At 32.9% G+C, this 24,215-nt stretch overlaps 1 protein-coding gene across 1 annotated transcript in view; it reads right to left on the bottom strand.

The window, feature by feature from the left end:
* The window catches only part of LOC125503742 (neural-cadherin-like), a 34,027-nt gene extending 13,606 nt beyond the window's left edge, over positions 1 to 20,421 (bottom strand). The window contains exons 1-10 of the mRNA XM_048664488.1: positions 20,178 to 20,421; positions 17,453 to 17,808; positions 16,615 to 16,956; positions 13,730 to 13,990; positions 13,377 to 13,503; positions 13,110 to 13,319; positions 12,741 to 12,928; positions 12,043 to 12,198; positions 11,751 to 11,987; positions 2,840 to 2,926 (exon numbers count right to left, since the gene is read on the bottom strand). Of these exons, the coding sequence (XP_048520445.1) occupies positions 2,840 to 2,926; positions 11,751 to 11,987; positions 12,043 to 12,198; positions 12,741 to 12,928; positions 13,110 to 13,319; positions 13,377 to 13,503; positions 13,730 to 13,990; positions 16,615 to 16,956; positions 17,453 to 17,808; positions 20,178 to 20,421 (2,208 nt within the window). The remainder of the gene's footprint in view (positions 1 to 2,839; positions 2,927 to 11,750; positions 11,988 to 12,042; positions 12,199 to 12,740; positions 12,929 to 13,109; positions 13,320 to 13,376; positions 13,504 to 13,729; positions 13,991 to 16,614; positions 16,957 to 17,452; positions 17,809 to 20,177) is intronic.
* Positions 20,422 to 24,215: the final 3,794 nt, after the last annotated feature.

The following is a 24,215-nucleotide window of genomic DNA, read 5'->3' as shown; positions in this document are numbered from 1 at the left end:
CGCAGCGGGTAGTGTACAGCATCGATTTCTGTGGAACCCAGTAGCTGTCAAAACTTTCACATTTTTACGAATAACTCGGAAATCGTAAATTTTTCTGGTAAAACGTTTGACACAAACTTAACTTACATTTTGACGACAAATCTGAAAATGAATGAAAAAAGGGGCGGTTCCATTTAAAAAACCAAAGTTGGTAACTACCACACGTTTATGATACACCCCGTATATTGGAAAGTAATTTTAAAATGTGGACCTTTTAAACATGAAAAACTTTCGTAGGACGTATTTTCTTGTAAAGTTCATATTTACTGAGATATCGCACTTTGACGCACTAATGAGCAACCCTGTATATATATATTTTGGCAAGTTGTAAACTTAGGGCTGAACCGACTCAAGAAGTGCAAGACTTCTGGACCGTAAAACGCGTTTCTTCAAAACCTTGCATCTTTCAGTATCCACTTTAATATTACTTAATTTTAATTAACCACACGTTGAGATAATACACGTTTGATATCTTAGCGTTATTTGTTATTGTCATTTAAACATTACTTCCAATTTACAAAAATATCGAAAATAAAATAGTATACGTACATTTCGTTTTTTTTATCTATTTTGCTGACTGCGTGTAATTGTTATTATATTCTTATCTTTCCTGGGTCTCAGTCAAAGTGTGAAGTAAAAATTTTGAATATCGTTTATTTCATTAAGTTTCGGCGAGACAACAGACCGACAACCTTAGCAACATTTACCACACCCTAATAAAGCCATACAAGTATAGAATACTCAGTACAATTGTGAAAAATTAAAACTATTTCCGCTTAGATTAATACATGCATACCATTCTCGCAAATGTAGAAAATAATTCTGACAAATTTAAGGTTTCAAGAAGGCAAAGACCTAAAAGAACGTAATGATTACCAATTATGAGGTAAGTTTTTCAAGTGCTTTGCTCTGCCAAAAGAAAGGATTTTTTCCCTCAAGAACTGATGAATGTTTTAACGATTTATAAATTATAGTCTTTATACAACATGTTTTAATTGTGAATTGGTGCTTGTAGTTTGTGTAAATTTTAAATCTGATGATGGCGCTTTTGTCTCGCAGAAACGTAATGAAATAAACGATATTCAAAATTATTACTTTACACTTTGACTGAGACCCCGAATTATAATTTTCAATTTAAGGGAAATTTAATTTATATTCAAAGCTGCGGTTTCATATATTGCGATTTTAATTAATTCTGCCTTTGGGTTATTTATACTTTTTAGATGTGCCTTCTCGATTGATATGAACCCAATAATTGAAATTCAAAAGGAAAATATTGCACATTTTTCGAACATTATATCGTCCTTTTATAGCGCTGCGGAATGGTATTGATTGGTGAACATCAAACAACATAAAATAATATTGGATTTTTCCAACAAAGAAAAGCAAACTTTCATAAACTATTTTTAAGAGTTATGTTTTCTTTGAATTCTATGCCCCGATCTAAAGAGTAAATAAAGCCCGTCTGCAATGAAAAAATGTCAAGCTGAAAGTTGAAGTTAATTGATGCCATACTTTCAACTAGTTCAGTGTTATCGTGAGTACATATACTTAATAGAACCCTGCACTATATCATTAAAGAAAATATTTAGCGTTCATTTTCCTATAGCAGTTTTGTCATATCGTGTGTAATTTCATTGAAAACAACATTTTGTTGCCATTAATTTTAGCGGTGAGAATAGCTTCTCTTAGCATTCTGTCAGCGCATAGAAATGTCGATATTAGGTGATGAAAATCATCACTTTTTTAAAGAGAGATCTACAGAATGAAGAACAAGAAAATTAATGTTTGCGCTGGTATTCTCGGAAACGCGTTAATTGAACCACTATTTACTGAAGGATACTTAACTGAATGGCTCTGCATAAACCCACCTGAAAGCATAATTCGTGCTTTAGTAACAAATCCCCCGGACGAACAAGTTAATGGGAACATATTACAAAAAAATCTAATAATTTTTTCGAGAGAACGAGATCGACTTTCCTGTTATTCGCCTGCTGTTGAGCCGTTGGATAATCCGTAAAGAACTTTCAAACTGATTCACAATAAATATCTGACAAACTGACTTAATAATTGACTACAAAAATATTCAGCTGAAAAACAAAACAGCACACAAAAAGGTTACATATAAATATAAAATTTATTACAGAAACATTATTTCTATGCAGAAGATAGTTTAAGCATCAATATTAGTGTTGTCAAAAAATGTAAAACGTTTTGAATGTATCAGAAATTAATGCCATACAAGTAAAATAATATTAAATTATGTTTGTGAACAGCAGAAAAAGCAATAAAATAATTTCGAAAACTGTAAAATTATCCCGAGAACCTACATAAAATTCCCTTGAAGGCAATAGAAAAACACTAAACAAGTATTAATGAATCTTGAGACATATGATAGGAAGTTTTGCAATGGACATGCACACACATTTAAATGTCGCAAATATGATTCTGGTTAACAAAATTTGAGTTGCTTCCTTAAACTTCAATAAAAAGTAAATAGTTGCTTTTTGTTGTCATAATTAAGTTATTTGAGTTTGAACCAACATTGAAGTCTTCTAACTGAAAACTTTTAATCATTTTGAAGCAATTTTCCAATAACGAGTTTCCGGTTAATTTGTCCCCAATGTCATTCAAAATCTCTATTCAGCTAATCTCTAATACATCACAACTGTCACAAGCTCAATATATTAAACGGTTACTATTATCAAGGAATCCTTGAGATATAGATGAAGCGTCTCGTAACCTGTCTGCGGTTGACAGGCCATTACTTAAAAGAATTATTAATAGATCCAACACTTACCATGTACGGCAAGGCACTTATATCCAACGTGTTTGTGCAAGATCCTTCGCACATCTGGTTTTCGTATAAGCACTCATCTATACCCACCTGGAAAAAAATAAGTAAATGAGTAAATTGCATTTCGCTCTTAGATAAAAAACAAAAAAGGGAAAAATAATAACTCGGTTGTTTTTAACCTATGTTTTTGTTGTTTTTCAATTAGTAGAATTTTTTCGCATCAACAAATAAACAGGGTTAAAATAAATGTGAACGAAACGATTAAGTTTATTTTACTTCAATTATAGCTTCCAATTTAGTTGAGCTTTTCTCAGTCAATATCTTGTTTTTTCAAAGTACAGTTGCGCACAGTCAATAATTCAACGTATGATAAAAGCTTTGGAAAAGTAAGACTTCCAAGTTTTTTGAAAATAAATATTCAAAAAAACACATGTTGAAAGCATTAACCGGCCACATAGACATTTGTTGTTGGAAAATAGTCAATCCAAGAAATCTTGGTGAAATATACATTTCGTAATGTTTCCTAACCCGTGGAGAAGAGACAATTTGTTTGCGAATAAAGGAGGAGATAACTGTACATTATCATAGTTGCGTCGTTAGAAGGAATATATCCAGACCATTCATCATACTATTATCAAACATGTCAAAGAATGCTGTAGGAAAAAAACTAAACCCAATACTTTGCGACAATTTTCGAGGTGATTCATCATCCCTAGTCAATATTTATTAAATTATAGTAAAAGAGAGCTGTCAGGGGATTTTAATACCGATATCAAAAATAGTGAGTAAAGTTTCTGGATTGTGCCAGCTTTAAAAAATTATCATAAAAATCCAGCTTTATTTAGTTCTAGTAACTCTATGAGACGACTTTTTAATTATGACTATATTATATTGTACATTTTGATTAACAATACGTGCTTTCCACAATCAAAAATTTTAATTTCATTTAATTAATTGATTTACCTGATAAATATTTGAGTGTATTATTATGTGCTTTCAACAAATTCATTCCATTTACTGACATGATATTATATCATTATGTACCTTTAACTATACATCTTCACGTGTTCAACTAATATCATCGAGTTAACTAAGTGGAAATCCGCAACCGGAATTCGATATTTGGAATGTCAAATTCAGACTCAGATATGGTCAAAGCAGAAGCAAAAATTTTAATTGTTAAATCAAATATCAGTAACTGGTTTGGCAGCCCAGATAAAACAGATTAAATTAAGTACTTTAGATTTCAAAAATCAGCCTGCTCCTCTTTAGAATACGGAAATCAGCAATAAATGTACCAGAATAAATAGAAATAAGTGCAGAAAATAATGCCGGTTTTAAAAGACARTGCAGTCAATAAATTAATTAACTATCAATACWACTTTTGTTACTTATGCACCTTTGCTTTAMACTGTCTTCGAGTAATCTAAATCATACAAATTGGCAACCGCAAAAAGCTGCATATAATGCACRCCTCCAGGCAGTAATTAGATATGGTTTTATGATAATTGCAGAGACATTTGGAAAGTGTTTGTCAAGAATGGTAACAAGAACTATTTTAACAACCGAAACTAGACAAACCGACGTAATTTTAAACAGGAACGAARGAAATCGCAATTGTTGTTATACTAGGTATTTATTTCTTTCATGGTAAACTGACACTATTTCGTTTTATACTTTTCAGTGTATTTTTCAAATAAATCAAGATTATGTGGCTTCTAAATAGAAAAATGTTTATGACTAATACCCCATGTAGGCAATTAACCGATTTGAAAATAGTAATTTATTGTTTATAAATCAATGACAAATAGAAATGCAGGGAACTATTTTATGAATGACGCCTAGACTTTTTAAAATACTTGTGTACTTAATCTGAGAAAAAAATGATTAGAGCTCCCTCTAACAACCTCAATATCCCCTATATTCGGTATACTTTGCTACTCATATTTAAAAAAATGTTGCAAAATTATCAAATATTCGAATTCAGATTGAAGCTCGGATTGCATTGATGTAGTTCAAATTTTTTAATTAAAAAAATATATTTGATACTAGTTGGTGGTCTGTTGAATGTTTCAAAGTTGGTTTTAATTTCCTGGGAAAATTGCGAAATATATCTGCGTGATTATATTTTTTGAGCTTTGGAAAAGAACGTCATGGAACACAAAAAAACCGCTTTAAAAACGGTTTCGAATGTATATTTGAATAAAATTCGAATGAAACAGTTTTGCATGCCTGCAGTTCCATTACGATAAAATAAAAGTATGTAATATTAAAAGGGACGTGGATTAGTCGTTTTTATGATTGGGAAGATTTCGAATATTTCCCTGATTTCCAGTAAAGATTAATGGCAATACTTTCAATCCATTGTACATACTATACTCGGAGCTTACTCAAGAAAAGATAGTTTTAAGAATTTGGTTAATAGACAAGAAGAAGCTCATAAAATTGACTGATAAATAGATAGCGAGAATTATTTTGTCTTTTTACTATCACCGCCAAAAGATCAATACCGAAAATAACTCGCGTTTAGCTGTAGACGATCTTCCAGCAAATGGGTATTTTTTAGCTGAAGCGAGCGATTTTTATCTCTCAGCTTTTAACTGAAGCAAATCTGCTTCAATCTAACGTCTGACGACCAATCTTGGATCTGGCGGCAGCTTTTAATTGAATCGAGAGATCTTGTAGAAAACGGGCACCTTTTAGCTCAAGCAAACTGTTTTGTAACTGACGGCCAGTGTTGAAATTAAAAATTAATCTCACGATTTTCTTGTTATTTAATTATGTTGCTTATTCATTTCATCTATAATAAGCATTTTTTCTTACTTTATGATCAGTGTACATAATTGATGTTTTCCAGTATTTCGGACCATTAAACTTTGTTCGTGTCTATTTAAATTATGCAAAACCACGATTGAGAATTTTCACAAAACATTGTCAACTAAATACCTCATTTAAGAAATTTTGCTTCAATTTTTAAAATTATTTTAATGTCGAAATATATTCTAATTTTATACTTAGGTGGCATTTTGAACTGTGAACGAAACTTTCTAATTAGTTAATCTTACTCTTTAGATACTGAAAAAAATATAGATGTCGGATCGGGTTACATTTATGAAAATTGGTTTTTTGCAAACATAACGACTGCTTTGCCCAATTAACTAATGACGTGCAGTTTCGGAGAAAACTTAACGAATAATAAAATACCGGGAGCATTAAATTGTTACTAGGAAATCACATCAAATCTGCAGTTTCTGCAGGTACAAAGGATACAATGCAGGAATATTACATTCATTAGCCGGCTAATTAATTCCTCCGGTGAAACTCTATTCAATGTTAGGCAAGCACTGCAACTGTTTCAGATAATGGGTCATTTGTATTTATATTCAGAAATTACTTCAAATCAATCTACATACATTTATGAATTAATTTACATTAAGTATTAGTTTAGTAATTTTGTTTTGTAATTGTCATTATAATTCACACCCATTAAAATTTTAGACTTTTAAAAATGGTTGGCGATAATTTACATTCTGTAGAACGGCAACTTTTGTAAAGGTTATTTATATTTAGTAGATTGGTTCATTTGTGATACTTAGCGATATCTTCTATTTTGTTATACGGTACATATATATTTTAAAAAACTGCAGAAGATGTTTAACTAAAGTGTTAACGTATATATTCAATTACAACTTTTCAAATATTGTTTGAAATATTCAATTCAGTTGTTTGCAAATTTTGAAGTTTTGATTATGCCGATTTTGATGTATTCCTGAAACCATCAAACCTACATTTAAAAAAAAAATGAATTTCTGAATAATATACAGGGTGATAGGTAAACAATCTCGTCTAGAGATGAGACAAACACATGTCGGACTTGTGATGCTTTAAAAACTTTATATGCGAAAATGTTTTTTCTCTAGTCTTAATGCATTTCATTTAAATTTCTTTGTACAAATTTTGTAGTAGTATTCAATTGATTTCAAACACCGGAATTATTGGAATCGGATCTTGATTTACCCCCGGGTGATCGAAAACCACGACACTTTACGGTTCCCAGCAAAAATTAATCTATATGTTTTTGATCGGGTAACTTTAGAGGCTGCGCAACTAAACTACCTATGCTGATGCAATGTTTTCCAACGTGATCGTCTCAATATGTTTAATCTGAAGTTTAAAAAAAATTCTGGAAGACGTCTTGGCGAAAACTCCCGTAGATATATTTAACGTTAAACCCTGTTAAACAATTAGCCATACATGATAATCACACATTTTCATGCAAGTCGCGACTTATATTTATAGGGACCAGTATTCATTAAAATTACCTTTTTCCTATATAAAATGTCCTTAAAAATAAAATTTAATTTCTTCTATGAAAAAATCATTAAATGTACTTCAAAAAATGATGTAGCGTTATTGAACACCAAATGCCATAATTTAATTTAAAAGTATGCTTTTCACATTTACTATTATTTTCGTGTTAGTATTTCATTACACTTCTTGCAATATCGAAGCAAATTTTAATGGCACTGTTATACCGGAATAATATTTGGGGCTGCTTTTATCATAATTTTTTAAAACAATTATTCATTCGAACTTCCTACACTCGCGAGCACGACTCAGGAAAATAAGAGGAGGAAACATGGCAATTTAACAGGCTTACATTTAAAACAACCAATTTCTCATGTAAAGAATGAAAAATATAATTGGGTACTTTTGGGTGAATCATTTTTCACTTCTTATAATGACCGTGAAAAAATGACTAAACTCCGTGATAAATGTCGGACTTTAATAGGAAAATATATTGCTTTAGTATAATTTATAAAAATCGCAATACATTTAAAAAGCACTGTTAAATTAAATACATTTCAAATATTGGGCGATCAATAAGGATTAACTCTATTTACTATTATTGCGATTGACTAAATAATAATTTTGCAATAGAGTTTATTATCAGTTTTTCGAATATCGGAGCTCCAGTAATTATCAGCCTGAGATGAATGTGGCCAAATTGGTAGAATTCGTTGGGGTGTATAAAGCGTTAAACATTAATGGGTCATTGTATACCTACAAAAATTAGCACACATACAAAACATTGCGTTTAAATTGAGTGAAATCGTAGCAATGGGTTTTCAACTTCAAGAATGGATATCCAACATGCTCAGATCCGAGAATAATTCTGAAAACCGTAACATACAATGGGTTTTTATGAACAAATTTAGCTTCTTGTTTCAGGTGCAGTTTCAACTAACGCTCATTAGCTCATAGCCTCCAAACTCAGCCACATTTACTTGAAACATTGCTTAATAGGATCTTAAGCGATTCAAATGCCATGACACTTATTCATTGACTATTATTCAAACATTAACGGCCTGAGATCATCCATTTAACTCCATGCAAAGTAGTATGTGCATCATAGGCAGAGAAGTTGTGAAAACTGTTCTGAAAGCCAGCTTTTTATCAATTTTTTTGACTTTTTCTTCTAAAATTGACTGTTATGTCCAAATCTAGACCGAAAATAAACACTCAAAGCAAAATTTGAATTAAAAAATATCTCATTGTCATTTCTTGCTCATTTTTAATCGTGTGATGCAACGATATGGCCAGGCTTTTAGGGTTTAGTACTTTCTAATATATGTACACATATAGCAGAATATAACTCTTTCTTTGCGCTATAAGGCAAGCATTTTAATTTGAAACAAAACACAAGGGAATCAAAGGACTCTTTAGATTTTGAAGCGAGAGTGGCAGTACTTTATTATTAAAACGCCAACCCTTTGCACTTGACAATATCATTTAAAAACCTCACCTCAAGGTAAATAATTTTACTAACCATAATTAAAGTTTATTTTTAAATCACTTTCGATTGCTCAATACATTCAAACCATTGAAATAAATTAATAAAACTGAAATATTGTATAGCAATAGAGTAATAGAATTTTTCCGATTTTCTAGAAAATATTAAATTTTGCAATAGGACAACTTTGAAACCCTCACAGAAAACCTTTTAAATTTTTGAATTAAAGGAAACTTTTAGGAATAGAAAATTAATATATTGGTTCTGTGAAAACTTGTAAAATTGAAGTTTTTATTTACGCTCGACTTTGGAAGGCAGAAATCTGATAAATTGGGTATTGATTTGCATTTAAAGAGCTGTATTGCGTCTTTTATGCGTGGAACTTTTATACGAGAAAATAAAAATAACAACGAATCTCGGGTGGAATGAGGATTTAAATTTACTCTACTACCCTTTACATATTCAGTAATGGATACCGGCAACATTGTATAAAGACTTATAAAATCTTTTTCTTAAATTACTGGCTTAATTTCGATAAGAAATGGAGATTTCAAAGAAAATTGTTTGAGCGACTTTTATTTTTCTCGGTTGGTGTCGGTTCAGCGTTCGAAGTCTGGAGATATATTTTTGTCGACATAAATTTATACAATAAACGAACTGACTGCACATTTTACAAGATATACCGTTGGTAGATTTAATCTCAAGACACACTATTGCAATGTTCAATAATTACATTACACAGTAGTAAAATATACAGTCACACCTAATAAATTAATAAAAACGGAAGGAACTACAGTTTTTAAACCACATTCAAACCTATTTTCTCCAAATGGGTCACTAATCTATTTAGCGGTGTCAAAATAATAATACGGGTTCTTATGGCTCTACATATTAGAACGCGTGAAGGGTTTTTATGCTCATTTAAGACATTTAAAGGGCCTTCTTTAAAAGGGCCTTTATTTTTATCTCCCAGTTAACACTGACTTTTGACCAGATTGGGGTTTGAGTAAAGTTCTTATGTAAAAAAGGATTTCATAGTAGAAACTCTTCTTGAGATATTTCCAAAATTTAAGATTGAAAGTTTGGCGCTTCCTGAACAGTTCAATACTTCATAAACTATGTGCAAATGCAATTCTAACTAAAAATCCCCTAATATTTAGGATTGTTCGCGAAGCTTCAAAGTCGTCTCTGATATCGCTTTTAGAAGTAAGCATTAATTGAACGGAAAAAGTTTAAATGGACAGTAATCATCAGTTCCTCGTCGTTCCGTGAAATATCCCATGAATTTTGAATTTGTGTACACAAGTCGTTTTCATTACTTTCGAGCCTGAACGCTAAGTATACCGTGGATACTAGAGACACTCAGAATTAATTAAAATACATAAAAATGCTTCAGAAACAGTTGAAAAAACCGTTGTTTTGTGAAATATATGTGCAAACCCAAGTCTGGGCGATACAAATTGTGATAATTTAAATACGGTTTGAGAATTTTCGTCATGTTCTGCCTTCAGGAATTTATAGTAGGATTTTGAGCAGCATTTCTTCAGATACCCTATAGAATGAGAGATATCAGAAAGTTATCCAATGAAAGTAGTTCTAACCGCCTTCATGAAAAACAAGATTAAGACGGGTCACACTTTCAACTAGGGGCACTAATAGTATTGGATGTAAAAGTGAATTAAACTTCCAAGGTGGAAGTATGGAAGGTTCCAAGGAGTCGAAGAGCTGACGCGATCTACGATATATCCACAAGTCAAAAATAAAACTGCACCATGAGAATGAATTACCATTTACTTTTATTTTTATCAAAGTGTAACACTCTAGCACTTCATATAAATTTTATTGTTAACATACTATTTTCTTTCCTGAGCTCCAGTCACACTGTGAAACAAAAAATGTTTTTGTATATCGTTTATTTCGTTACGTGTCGGCGAGACAACAGCGCCATCATTAGATTTTAAAATTCATTTACACTCATAATTGGTAAACATTAGATTCTTTTAGGTCTTGGGTGTCTTGAAACCTTCAATTTGTTTTTCTTCTTGAAGAAGTTGTGTTCATTTATATATCAATTATGAGTTTGAACGAATTTTAAAATTTGATGATGGCACTGTTGTCTTGCCGAAACGTAACGAAGCAAACGATATACAAAAAAAATTGTTTCACACTGTGCCTGGAGCCCAGGAAAGAAAATAGTATGGGAACAATTACACGCAGCCAGGAAAATGAATCAAAATACATTTTATTATTTTAATTGAAGTGATGTCTGTGATAAGAAAACAGTAGAAAATTCTACCGGAAATTTTTTTACCAAAACAATTAATTTCGGAGAATTCTATGAACAGATATTGATGATTAGCGCTTCGTTAAGCTTACAATCTAAAACTTTATGTGGCAAGAATAAGATGAAAAAATTGTTATTCCTTCGTTTACTTAAGGGACCTACTCAGAAGCAAATTGGCTGCCTAAATGAGACAAAATACTAGGTCTACTATACTGAAGGCAACACATCAAAATTTATTACAGATTTTAATTTGATCCAAAGTAAATGAGAAACTATTTATGAAAATTACTTTTTTGTCTTTTAAAACGAGTTTTGAGCTAATTGAAATTAATACCTCATATCCTCATATGAAAAATAGTATAATATTCGATATAAAAGACGCGCTAAAAACTTTGCTAAAAATCTGTTCATAACGTGTGCCACGTCGAATGTAACGACTGCAGAATTTGTCATAACGACATCATTTGTTACGACCATTAATTTGCAGCCGGAAGCAGATGAACGCGGATGAAAAAGTTCTACACTTCATGGCCGAAAGACGTTTTCTTTGGCCCAACTCATAACATCTAGGTCCCGACAAAGTTAAATTGAAAGAACTTTCCAGGCGTTTTAACGATCGTACTTCTTGTATGCCGTTACGCGTGCTTTTAATGTTACATGGATCTTTATTATCACGCTGGAAGCGGACTTGCGGTTAGCAAACAAAAATATAATGTCGCCTTCACATTTAAAACGACAACGTTTCAGAAGTGATGCTATTTTTAGACATCGATTACTTACGCAAAAATGTATATTCTATATTATACGAGTATAGTCATATGTTAAAAGGTACTCACCATAGTGATATTAATGCCAACAGCTCTCTCGATTTCTTCTCGGTGCATCAGAACCATGCCGTTCAACCTGACAGGTTTGTAGTACGGGGAACCTCCATGAGCAGAAAATCGAACATCTGTTACTGGAGGATGCTTTCGACGCAGTTGTACACTAAACACGTCCACATTTTCTCGGTTGATGCTTAGAAGATCTGCTATTTTGTCCTTAAATTTCTCCGCCATCGATTTCGGTAGATCCTTTAAAGAAATTCGGGTTGTCGCTAATGCATTCGGTGGAATTGACAAAACTTACTTTCAATTTGAAATCCCAAACTCGAATAAACTGCTCGTCAGTTATACCGGCAATTCGCACTGATCCTGAATTGATAACTGCTTCATGAGGTATTTCTTTTACGGTCACCGTAACGTTTGCCGGAACATCGTTCTGAGTGTGTTTTCGATCATAAACCTGCAAAAGAAGTAACATATTTGTTGTTATTTGCCACTTTACTTTCGGTTGATGGAATGTTATAATATCAACTATATATTCGGTTATTTGATATTCTGTTCAGTTGGAAATGTAGTCATTGACTACAAGACACCAGAAGATATCTAAAGTTTATTCGAGTCTAGAACAAAACGGTATCCAAGTAACATGGGATTTCTTTCAGCTTTCATATGGACTTACATGTCAGACACTCAAATACAGCTCGGGGCGTTTTCAATTTTGAAGACGTTAGACTTTTTAGTTTTTATCTGATTTTTTTATAGATATAATTTTATTAAAACTTCCTTTGACTAGCTTTTCTTAAAAAAAAAATTAGTATTGCTTGATATTTTTTCTGGTGTATGGTGTGTCACAGGAAAATATTAAGCAAAAAAAGCATGAGAAGTTATGTATGCTTTTATGCATACAAACAATAATAGGAAACTCCCTCTTTAAATTTTACTGCGATGATGTTTGCTGCGATTGTTTTACTGCGATGAATATTTATAGACGTTTTATACTACCTTAAATTTCAAATAATAAACTCCGTCTCGAGTGCCCTGTAACATAGATATCATCCCTGTATCTTCGTTGAGTTTGAACCTCGGATGTGCCACGTTGCTTGTCTCCCAATGGAATTTCTTATCAGGCAAGTCCCAGTCATCCAAATCGTAGACGTACACTCGACCTATTTCTGTTTCCGGAGCTTGACCTGCAAAAGCAAGGTTTTACGTTATAGCTTATTGTTTTGAAAGTGATTGATTTCACAACGAATTTATATTATTTGCAAAGTTTCCATTAAATTGAAAAGCCCCATATTTAGCCAAATTATATCGCGAATATTTTCATTAACGGAGTTATGAAAAAATTGGCATTTTCGCCTAAATGACTACCTTGATAGTTGTACACGAATATATTCTTCGACCCAGGTTGCATTTTATTATCGTTATTATCGCCGATAATAACGGTAAGTGTGCTGGTGCCTGTCATAGCAGGATTACCGTGATCTTTGATTACAATCGGAATGTGGTATTCCTTTTCCTGCTCTCGGTCGAAAGACTTTAAGGACGTGACAATGGCCATGCCATCACCGTTAGCACCCTCTGAAATAATATATATTTTCAGCTGTTTACTCTTGAGAGCCACTGAGAGCCACATACTTTGATCTTGCTCAACTCTGAAACTGGCCCGAACTCTATCGCTGGCACTTGGATCCAATCGGAATTGGAATGGCGGTCCGTTACTTTTCGATCGATCATCATCATCTGTTGCTAGAATTTCAACCACCTGCAATGAATGCAATTATGCCATTAAATAATTCGGGCAGGATTCGGATGGTCAAATCTCCAGTAGAAACCAAACGAAAGACGAGCAATTGAATATTTTCGACAATTCATTCGCTGTTTAAAAATATTTATATTAGGAATCGAAGAAGGTAGGATCCCAGTGAGGTTTGGGCTAATTAATTGCGAAATTGCAATAATGTCAATTTGTTTTTGTTTTGAAATTTTACCTTTTTGGGAGCCACATGTTCAGGAATAACAGGCCTATAATCCTTAAGGAATGTGGGTGCATTGTCGTTGATATCTTGAACAATCACTGTTAAAGTAGCTGTGGCAGTTTTTGGAGGAATGCCATCGTCAATAGCTAAAATTTTCACTTGATGCCTTGGTGTATCTTCACGATCCAGAGATCTTTGGATACTGACGGTACCGGATTGATTTATCGAAAATTGTCTTTTCCTGTCTGAGCTTCTATCAATTGAATATGATACCTGAAATAAATGTAACCAATATTGTATACGATAAGCCCCAAAACATTTCCAACAAGGTTTCATCAATTATTCAAAAAAATCGCGTGCGGGCACCATTTGCTTTTTACACTTGCGCTTTTTCATATAGACGTGAAAAATAAATTCCAATTTTCATTTCGAGGAATTCGAGTATGAGAAGGAGATGGCAGCAACCACAAATTTACTAAGTTTAAAGGAATGAAAATTGGAAGAACGGCAGTGCAGTCGAATCGAAAACAGAAAAATATAAAATTGCTGAAAATGCAAACATCGCCATGAGAAACTGCGTGTAAAAATGAAGGATAGAAGCATGCAAAACTGCTGTCCACAGGGGGATTTGATGAAGAAATAATAAATGCGAATGAGAAAACACCGACATACTAAGCACACTTTTTGCGGATGAATTGTCATTTTTATTACATGATATTACGCAACAACTGAGTTTTTTTATGAATATTTATTGGAAATTAAATATAACGGGTGTCAATTTGAAAAGGTCCCACCCTTAATATCTTTCTGGCAGTTAAAAATATGAAAAATCGGAAAGAACCGTGAATTTGTTAGGGGGACACTTAAAGGGGAAGGGCGGTCAAGTGGCACACTGTTTTAAAGGGCGTCTAATTCTCTTTACATCACTTACTACTTTGTTGTTTTTGTCCAGAGGTTTCCGAATAATCGCGGTTCGAAGTTGTAGAAAAAAATATGTCATTAGTCCTCCTTGTGGTACAGATGATTAGAAGATACCGAATCTTCTACACCGTTAGTACACATTAACACCGATTTATTGATTATTTTACTTCGAGAAAAATGACTTTTCATTTACGGAAGATAAATTTCAACAATAAAACTCATGGGATCTACGTACGCATTATCTTATAAGTCATTCAAAATGTTGTAAATTTTCCTCTAAGCAATAATAAAGTCTGTTTTCGGACTGCTCCCTGACATTCCGGAAAACCTCACCGGGAATTGACCGGCATTCTGATGCAATTTGACTTTTAAGATCATCAATATCTGCAGGTTGTGTTTCATAAGCAATGGAATTAAGATGTCCCCAAAAAAAGAAGCCTCAATCCGGTGTTCTTCCTGTCACTCTCTTTACAGGAAAATCGACAACATTTTGAACAACTTATAAGATAATGTGCAAGTAGATCCGTGGGGTTGATTGCAGCAATTTCTCTTCCGTAAATAAAAAGCTATTTTTCTCGAAGTAAAATAATCAATAAATCTTCTGAAATTAATTGTTTAAACTAGATTTTCTTCCTGTCATTCAACGATTTTAACGGTGTAACCGCATATTTTAATCATTTGTAGCATAAGGAAACCCAATGACATAATTTTTGTTTAAACAGTAATTTGAAAACCAAAATCTTGTTGCAGGCAAGTTTAATTGTTTATGTAACTTTGAAACCCGGTTATTGGAAAACATCTGTACAAAAAGCAACAAAGTAGTAATTAATGTAAAGATAATTGAACGCCCTTTGAAACGATGTGCCACTTGACCCCCTTTCCCAATTAGGATTCTCAGGGTGACATCTACCCCTCCTAAGGGGTTGAAACAAGGAGGCGAAAAGTATGAATTTAAAGTGTCCACCTTATAAATAAAGTGACGGTCTTTCCGATTTTTCATACTTTTCACTGCAACAAAGGTATTAAGTTAGGAAGTTTTTAAATTGACACCCGGTATTATCATGTCCATTGCACAAATAGAAGTTACAAAAAAACAATTTTAATGCAACCTTGCATTAGAGTGGATGGATTACATGGAGTTCTTAAATACTGCCAAAAGATAGCCAAGATGATCATATTCTTTTTTTCCCTTGCTCAATGTATTAAGCGTATTCCATTAGAAGACTAGGATTATGTAAAAAATGTAGTTGGTGAGCAAATATAATATTTCCATGAGATCTTCCTCTGTGTTGAAAACTGTGAAAAAACAAAAAAAGATCGTGGCCAGTATACCCTTACTGTATTAAGTCCCAAGCCACTTTTATTACCTCCATTGCTAGAAAAGCTCGTCAATATCATAAATAATTGAAAAAAATGGACGAGTTTAATTAAAAATTAGTTATTCTAAAAGCATTTTTGGAAATGGCAAATTGAAAAGTGTAGTACGTTTGTATYACTTGCTTTTGTTACATCTTTCCAACTAAAACTTCTTTCTGTGAAAATATAAATAMAAATAAAAAAGAAGTGACAATTCAATACTTTGAGCCCAAATAAAAAAATTGAAGTTTTGATCACCTCCATMYAARTGTTAAATATTTCATGTTTACCTTCTGCTTCAATCGCAATAACGGTTATAATGTAATGTAAGCAAAATCGGTCAAATATGTGAAGAAAATTAAGYAGCTAGAAAAATACTTCATTGACAACAAGCATCGCTGTGAGAGTTCYTTGAGWGAACATATCTTTGACGCTGAGTCTACTTTAACACAATCTCTTATTCAGCAGTGGCATTCGGCTTTTTCTTTTTTATGTGTAATCAAAACTGTAGAGAGATCATTCTTGTGTCCCACTCATTTATTTGTCAAAAAATTATTATCACGCAATCGTTTAGGAATGACAAGACCACTTGTTCTAGCTATAAAAGGCAAGGCACTTACCTTGCTTTTTCCACCTTGGTCGGGATCCGTTGCTTTGAAAGTATCTAAACTTTTACCAATTTCTGCGTTTTCTGGCACACTGACTTCGATATTGGGTCTTTCAAAAACTGGCTTATTATCATTGATATCCCGTAATTTCACAACTACCCATGAATAAGCCACGTGGTACTTGTCGTTGTCGTTGTCTTCACCCTTGTCGTTCACCTGGATGCGGAATCGGAATCCGTTGCTCTGAAGAAGGTCTTCATAGTCCAGGGGCTGGACTATTTTTAAGGAGCCGGTACCGTCGTTGTTCCGTACCATTGTAAATTTGTCTGCACCGTAGCCGCTGCTTTCAAGTACCTGCAGATAATTGAGTCAGTATAATAATAAAATACGTAAAAATGGATACAAGTCCAAAAAGGAGTTAGATGTAAGACTTGTAACTGTACACAAATGTTTTGTCCCAAGTATTCTCCACAGTGTTCGTGTTTCTTTAAAAATAGTGAAAAATTAAAAGTGATAACTTTGAATTTTGTAATGAATCAGTTGGTTGCTTTAAGAAGATCTATCGCAAGTAAAGAGCTGCCGTTTGAAATTTTAGACTTGGGGTGGCTAGAGGATAGAGGGTTGATGGCGGTAGTTTACTTTAGGTATTAAAAAACGCCATTTACCTGGATTCGTCAATTCCATGCAAAATATGTTACCGAAATATAAACATTTTTGTTTCCATATATGTAGAAACTTAAGTGAGTATACAAAAAATTTGATGCTACATTTTGACGTATGCAGTTCCACAAAACTGGGACATTGGAAGAAATAATGGATATACTAGGAAAATAGCGAACAATTATCCTACCTTGTATTGGAACTTATTAGTTTCGTCTTCATCATGCACAGTTACGGTAAGAATAGGCATTTCCGGCAGTGCGCTACCATCAGTTTCGTCTACTTCAGTTAACCACTCATCTTTTGTGAACGCGGGAGGCATATCGTTTATATCTTTAACACGAATACTAGCAGTCCCAGTTCCTTTTAAACCACCACCGTCCATCGCAACCACCTGGATGGAATAATCGGGCGTACGTTCACGATCTAAACAACATACGGCCGTCTTAATCACTCCCGTTTCCGATTCGATTTCAAAGATAGGAGACCCGGTCTCTTCCTCGATGACGTTCTTTTCGATGGAGTAGACCAATCTTGCATTTGTGCCTGCAACAATAATCATTCATTAGTCATTTTGTTATTCCTTCAGCTGAAACACAATAGTTTCAAATATTTGAACATGTATTTCTTAGTTTCAATTTCTTCTTATGAAACATAACTTAACAAAAGTAAGAACCAGTTGCTAAAAGGGCCTTTAAGGCCTACTCGTCGGACCCATCGGGTTTCCCCACAATACTACTGCTACTAAGATACAGTTGCACCATGAGTTTGCCTTGAAATCAATTTTATATACTGCATGGAAGATAGTCTGGTAGTTGGATTTCCAAAATGGCGCTATCCTGATGATGCTGGGTTGAAACCTACATCAATATTAAAGAGAAGATAACAGTTCAACCATTTCCAAAAATTTCACCAAGAAGACACTGAAAATGTTTTGTTGAAAGGTCATTGAAAGATAAATTAATTAGGAAATAGTTTATTAACCTTTACTCGATATGCGATAATTAATATCAGCAGGGATTTGAAACTGGCAAAAGTCTTTCAAAAATGTTTCAATGCGCAAGAGAAGCCAAAGCAATGGATAAATTATAATTTAATCGCGAACAACATTAGCCAACGGTGAACCAACCTCCAAAAGACTCAAATTTAGCATGTGGTTTTTCTTTAATATTATCACCCCAGATTTTCTGATTACGATTTTAGGTATGGTTAAAAAACGAATTTTAAAATGTGTTAAAGTAAATATAAAAATTGAAATATAAGTAATAAAACCAGGTGCGTTTTATTTTATTTTTTGATATACAGGATGACAATACAACTAAATTTGACACAACCTTAAAAAACTAATTCTCATCTCGATACTCGGATATAGTTTATAAAGCAAACTCATTTTGTCTTTCGATTCTTTATCCCTCCCGGAAGTGCTGCTTTAGAAACGGGTTCATCCGGTATATGCTCAAGGAAAAATTTCGATTTAAAATGTAGATTCTGCCTCACCAAATTAATATTAATAAATCTTCTTCTATCCAACTAAACGTTAATATTTGTAACATAATATCATAAACGGCACCATTTGTGTAACATACTGCTCTAATTTGAATATGAAATAACTGAATTGTACGAATTAGCTGAGAACGATGATTATGAATTATTCAAATTATAATATTGCAACGTAAATGCATATTTATCAACAATCAATAATTAATTCATATATAGCACAATTGCATTCATATTTGGATTTTAGTTTAGAGAAATAACTACTAAACCAAACACCTTAATTAGATAAATATTACTGTACGTAAATTGCCCCTTGTTCATAAAAATACTTTTTTCGCATTTCAAAGCTTTGTCCAGTAATAAAGACATGAACGAATATGTGAAAATATTTTCTCGAAATTCTTCCCATGAAAATGTAAAGATCGCTACGAAGAAAAAGCAGTTTCAATAGTCTAACAGGATATTGGAAACCGTTTTATTAGGAATGCTAACCCTATTTTCTCACAAAGTTGCATAAAGGAACGGAAAACGTATTTACACGCTGAACGCCGAAAGAAATTAAGACCAAACGAAACTGCTGATTGAATGAAAGCCCCATCGGCGTCGGGCTCGTGTGAAAATTAAAGACGTTTGACCTTATCTACTATTTCCTTTCATGTAGAATTTCCAAAAAACTAAGATTTTTCGGATTAAATTCTTAATTTCCTAAATTGTTCGTTCTTAACATTTTCCACAAATACCTTTAACATTTTTTTTGTTTTTTTGATTCTGAGCTCTTGCTATGATTTATTTGTTGGACAGAAATGCTTTCATTAAGATTATGTCGATGCCAATTAAACATACAAATCCGATTAATTTTGAATGCAAGTCCAAATCAATAGAACCGTATATTCCCGAAATGATGTGAATTTACTAAATAATATGGTTCAATTGCAACAAGTACAGAGTTCAATATAATTATTTTCGGATTAATATTAGAGTTAATCGGATCTACATCGATGTATATGAGGGTACTACGGCCTCTTGAAACTTAAGGATAAATTCACTGAACTATTTGCTCTGGAGAACGTTGAAGAGTTAACACATTATAACTAAAGTTTGATACAAAACGTGCTTATAGAAATAAATAACTTGTATATGTGTGTAGATAGTTGTTTAAAAAGTTGATTTAAATTTCATCATATAGTCATTAGGCGGATAATGAATGTAAACTATATAATAATAAAAACATCCAACATAATCGAGAGAGGCCGTGAAAGGCAGTATGATTATTTTCAATATTTACAAAACAGAAAACAATTAAGAATAGTTTGAACTAGATGCCTTGAAGGATCGTAGATTGTTACTCCATCATGCGATCTTTACGATACATATTACCCAATAGATCATCGAAAATATTTTATATTTTCTTTGCCTACTTCGAGATTTGCCATTGGAATTACTTCCCTTTATTATGTTTATCAATGTGTGCCCATTTGACATTAAAGCGTTCTGCGGAATGCTTCGCCTGGGCAGTTTCTGCTTGCAGGGGTAAATACTGCGCCTTTTACACTTTGTATCTAAACTAAAATTCAATCGAAAATCCAACACACCATATATCACCATCGCTTGTAATTGATTTAGTTCCCGAAAAACAATGCCGAATGCAGGTGCATTTGTCATTCTTTATCTCTATTATCAAACGGTTTCTCAAAGTAAAAAGCACGTGTAAGTTTTGTCTGATATCTTGCCGATCACGCGTTTAGCAATTATAGAACAACTTCAGTCTATCTTGCAAAGTTGCAGTCTAACTTTTCCACCTTCTCTAATACGAGCACGTTTCACTCACATACTTGACAGCATAACATTTTGTTTCTACACCTCTATGTAAGGCTGCTTTGCTCACATAAGGGAAAATGTTGAACAGCTCAAAAATCTTACTGTCCTGTATTTACGTTTGGACGCATAGGGACTAACAGTCCTTCATTCTTATGAGATTTTTATATTTTTTAAACGTTAAAGGTTTATAGAAATGTCTTCTTAAGAAATAAAAGCATATTCTGATCAATATCCCATTACAAGCTTAACTGCGGTTTAGCGGAAATCGTTACCATTTCGGCATGAATGTACTCAATTGGATGGGTAGCGATTTTGATATTAAAGAATGTACTCCAGTAATCCGTCAAGCTGAGTTGTTCGTAAGTCATCTGTTTAATTACCAAACAAAATTCGACGTTAATTAAACAATAATCGCATAAATCAGAAAGTACGATAACTTTGACCATAGCAAACACCGTAACAAACTTATTTTTCAATAAACCATCAAAAAATCTTAATCCTATTTGAACGTCTCCAATTTTACACTGCTTACTCATTTTGGGCATTCTTGTTAGGATGGTACCGACGAATATCTTGTCTTTATAAATATTAAAGTTGAAAAAGATTGACCTGTAGGTAATCGACAGTTGAATTCTTTAAAAGCAACTGGGCGGAAGTGTCTTGATTAGTTAGTTAATGCTGATTGATTAAATATGGAAAGGAAATAAACAAAGCTAAAACTATTTCGTAAATTGCTGAAACCTCTAAATGCTTTCTAGTTATAATTCATTCAGGTTAAATAGATCTTTTCAGCCGCGGGTTATATTATTTCATGTAGGCGATTATGATCTGAAGCTCTCCTGTTTTCACGTCGTTCTAATCCCTTTGTATTCCATTTCTGTTATTTCGATTTTCTTCTTTCCTACTCACTTTGCGTGACAACTCACTATCCGAGTTCTTCTACTGAGAATTCCGTTGCCTAGTTGATCAAACCATCTTAGTTTTTGTATTGGAATTGTTTCCAGTATGTGTACCATTATCACTTCCTCCCTTAATATTTTTCACTCATTTTTTTATAGTAATTTTTGGTGATTCTCTTGCTTCTTTTGAGGTAATTTATTTCCACTGTCTGCATTTATCGTTAAGAGTTTTTGTTCGTGTCTCACTCGCGCTGCCACATTGGAATAACATCACGTTTCGAAATTAATTTTGTAGAACAAAATTACTCATCTGTACTGATAGTTGACACGTTTATTAGAACTGCAAATATTTTCGAGTTATGAAAAGTTCTCATTCATATTTTTCTAAGTAATAATTAAACTAATAAACATGCAATGGTACTTATACTTAATCAATCATTTATTGCCTCTAAACAACTATTCAAATGGGCCACACAAAGCCTATTTTTTATTGTAGCAAATTTTTGAAGAATACTGTTAGCTTGATAGAAACTGGAAATTAAATTTTATGCTGAGAAATTAATAGCAGTTCCTTGGAAGAAAAAATAGGAGGAAAATAAGTAAAGTGACTGCAGAATAATCGATTCTTCTAAATACTATTTTAACTATTTCACACCGATAAAACCAATTTAATTCCAGTATTGGTACGACATAATATGTGTGAACATTTTTTGTTTCGTGTTACATAGTGCATTTGCTTACGGTATTCTTCTATTTAATTTCCGATAAACTGATCATCAGAACAATCTGACTGAACAAGGATTTGCCTATTTGATTAATAACTTTGAACATATTAAAGCTTAATTTCAGAAAATTACCTGTCAGCTTCTTAAAACCGATAAATCATGGACGCGCACATATATCTAAATCTCATGATAATTGTACTTGCGTAACTTATTGCCTTAAATTCAGCCTAGAGATTTAGAAAATCGATGTCAAAAAAATGTAATATAGTCTAATCATTTAATAGCTGATTAATAATGCGGCACTATCCTTCTGAGTATTAAGTACATAAAAAAGTTATGAGAGTTGGGTTTTTATTTGATATTTGACCTACATTCGCTAAAGCTGGGTACAAAATCTCGGGATCTTCCATTTACCTTCAATATTTATTTTGCAGTTCCGGTTTGAAATATCTAAAAAAGTTCCATTCGACTTAGTTTAAAATGTCTCTCACAACCAGTTTTTCTGTTCCGTATATCCAAAAGGGGTTTGAAGAGAATCTCAGTTTCCAATAAAAGGATCACAATACGAATTTTTTTATTCAAATCATATGAGTATGTGTTATGAAATGAAATTTATAAATTATCTTGCAGTTATACGAAATTATAGTTTCTTCTGAAATAATAATTTCATAATTATGAGCTTAAATCAGTTCTAGAAGATCTCTTTGAGACAGAACAAAAATCTAATGGAAGTTGGAAACTAATATCATTAATGATGCAGGACACTATTAAAATCCCCGTATTTGAACTAAGGGATAATTACAGACAACCTGACGAAGGATCATTCAGGAAAATTCCAGGGATTCTACAACTACCAACCCTTACATTTCCCTATGTGCTCTACTACTTCGCTCCGAATTATTACTGTTAGCTCGCCGCAAGATTGTGGCAAGTTGTGCTCGGCACTTATGTGAAGAAGTGTACTCAATTCAGTACAGAAATTCCAGTAGCGTTTTAATTATTTATTTATCTGCATCAACGTGCATTTGGATAGCTCGCTTACTTAACCAGATTTAGGTATTTGCAGTTTTCCGAATGTTCTTAAAGGTAATTCGTTTTCGCATAAAATGTTTTTAGATCTGTTATCCATCAACTGAAAAGTCGAACTTTAGGTAGCAGACTAAATTTCTAAATTTATGAACCCTGATGACACTTAAATATTTACACTTGATGCCCATAGGTATTCAGTAAAGTCTGGAAGTAGTAACTCAAATGGTTTGTTGGAAAGACTTGCAGATTAAAATCGATGCATTTAAGGCAACAAGGTATCTCCCTAACCTGCAATAATCCTGAATGGGGCTTTATGTCGAAGTTTTGGAATTTTAAATATTACGTTTTCGAAAAAATGTAATATTTTGAGAGTTTAATGTGATTGAAGGTAATGAAGCTATCAGAAATAAATATGTTTAGAAGACGGGGAATCTATTATGGTTAGATAGATAGAAGATAACTCCATAACCTCGGATTACTGGTTCAAACTATAGCAGAAACGATTTGTCTGAAATGTATGCTCTCAGGGCAAATTTGACCTCTAAATTCCAAATTACTAATTAGAAACGAGCAAGTGTGATTAATTACTCTTCGAAGATAAATTCCAAATATGATTGTTATACATTTCCTTCTTTCACACATTTGCTTCAAAACTTGGTTTAACTAAATACGCCAGATCACACGTAAAATTAGCAGCCCAACTTCCGAAACTCTGCATAGTTAGTAAAAGCAGACAAATTTGGAAACTTTGCGGTAATCGAAAAGCAATATTTTCACAAACTGAATTTAAGCTCTATCTGGAAATTAAAATGTTTTTAAACAGAAAGTCGCGGCAACATTTATAGAAAATATACAGGGTACCCGTAAGCTCATGATCAAAAGGGTACTGCGGTATTTTCTGGACCAAAAGAAGACGATCTGACCTAACTTTTGTTAACAAAAAATGTCTGGCTCCTCTGCTATTGATGGACAAAATTCTTTAAAA

The sequence above is a fragment of the Dendroctonus ponderosae genome, unplaced genomic scaffold (genome assembly GCF_020466585.1).
Source record: "Dendroctonus ponderosae isolate FM_Combo_2020 unplaced genomic scaffold, Dpon_F_20191213v2 Dpon_F_20191213_28, whole genome shotgun sequence".
In the NCBI taxonomy this organism is placed as follows: Eukaryota; Metazoa; Arthropoda; class Insecta; order Coleoptera; family Curculionidae; genus Dendroctonus; species Dendroctonus ponderosae.
Note: the sequence above shows the minus strand (reverse complement) of the source record. Positions and strands in the feature narration are given on the sequence as shown.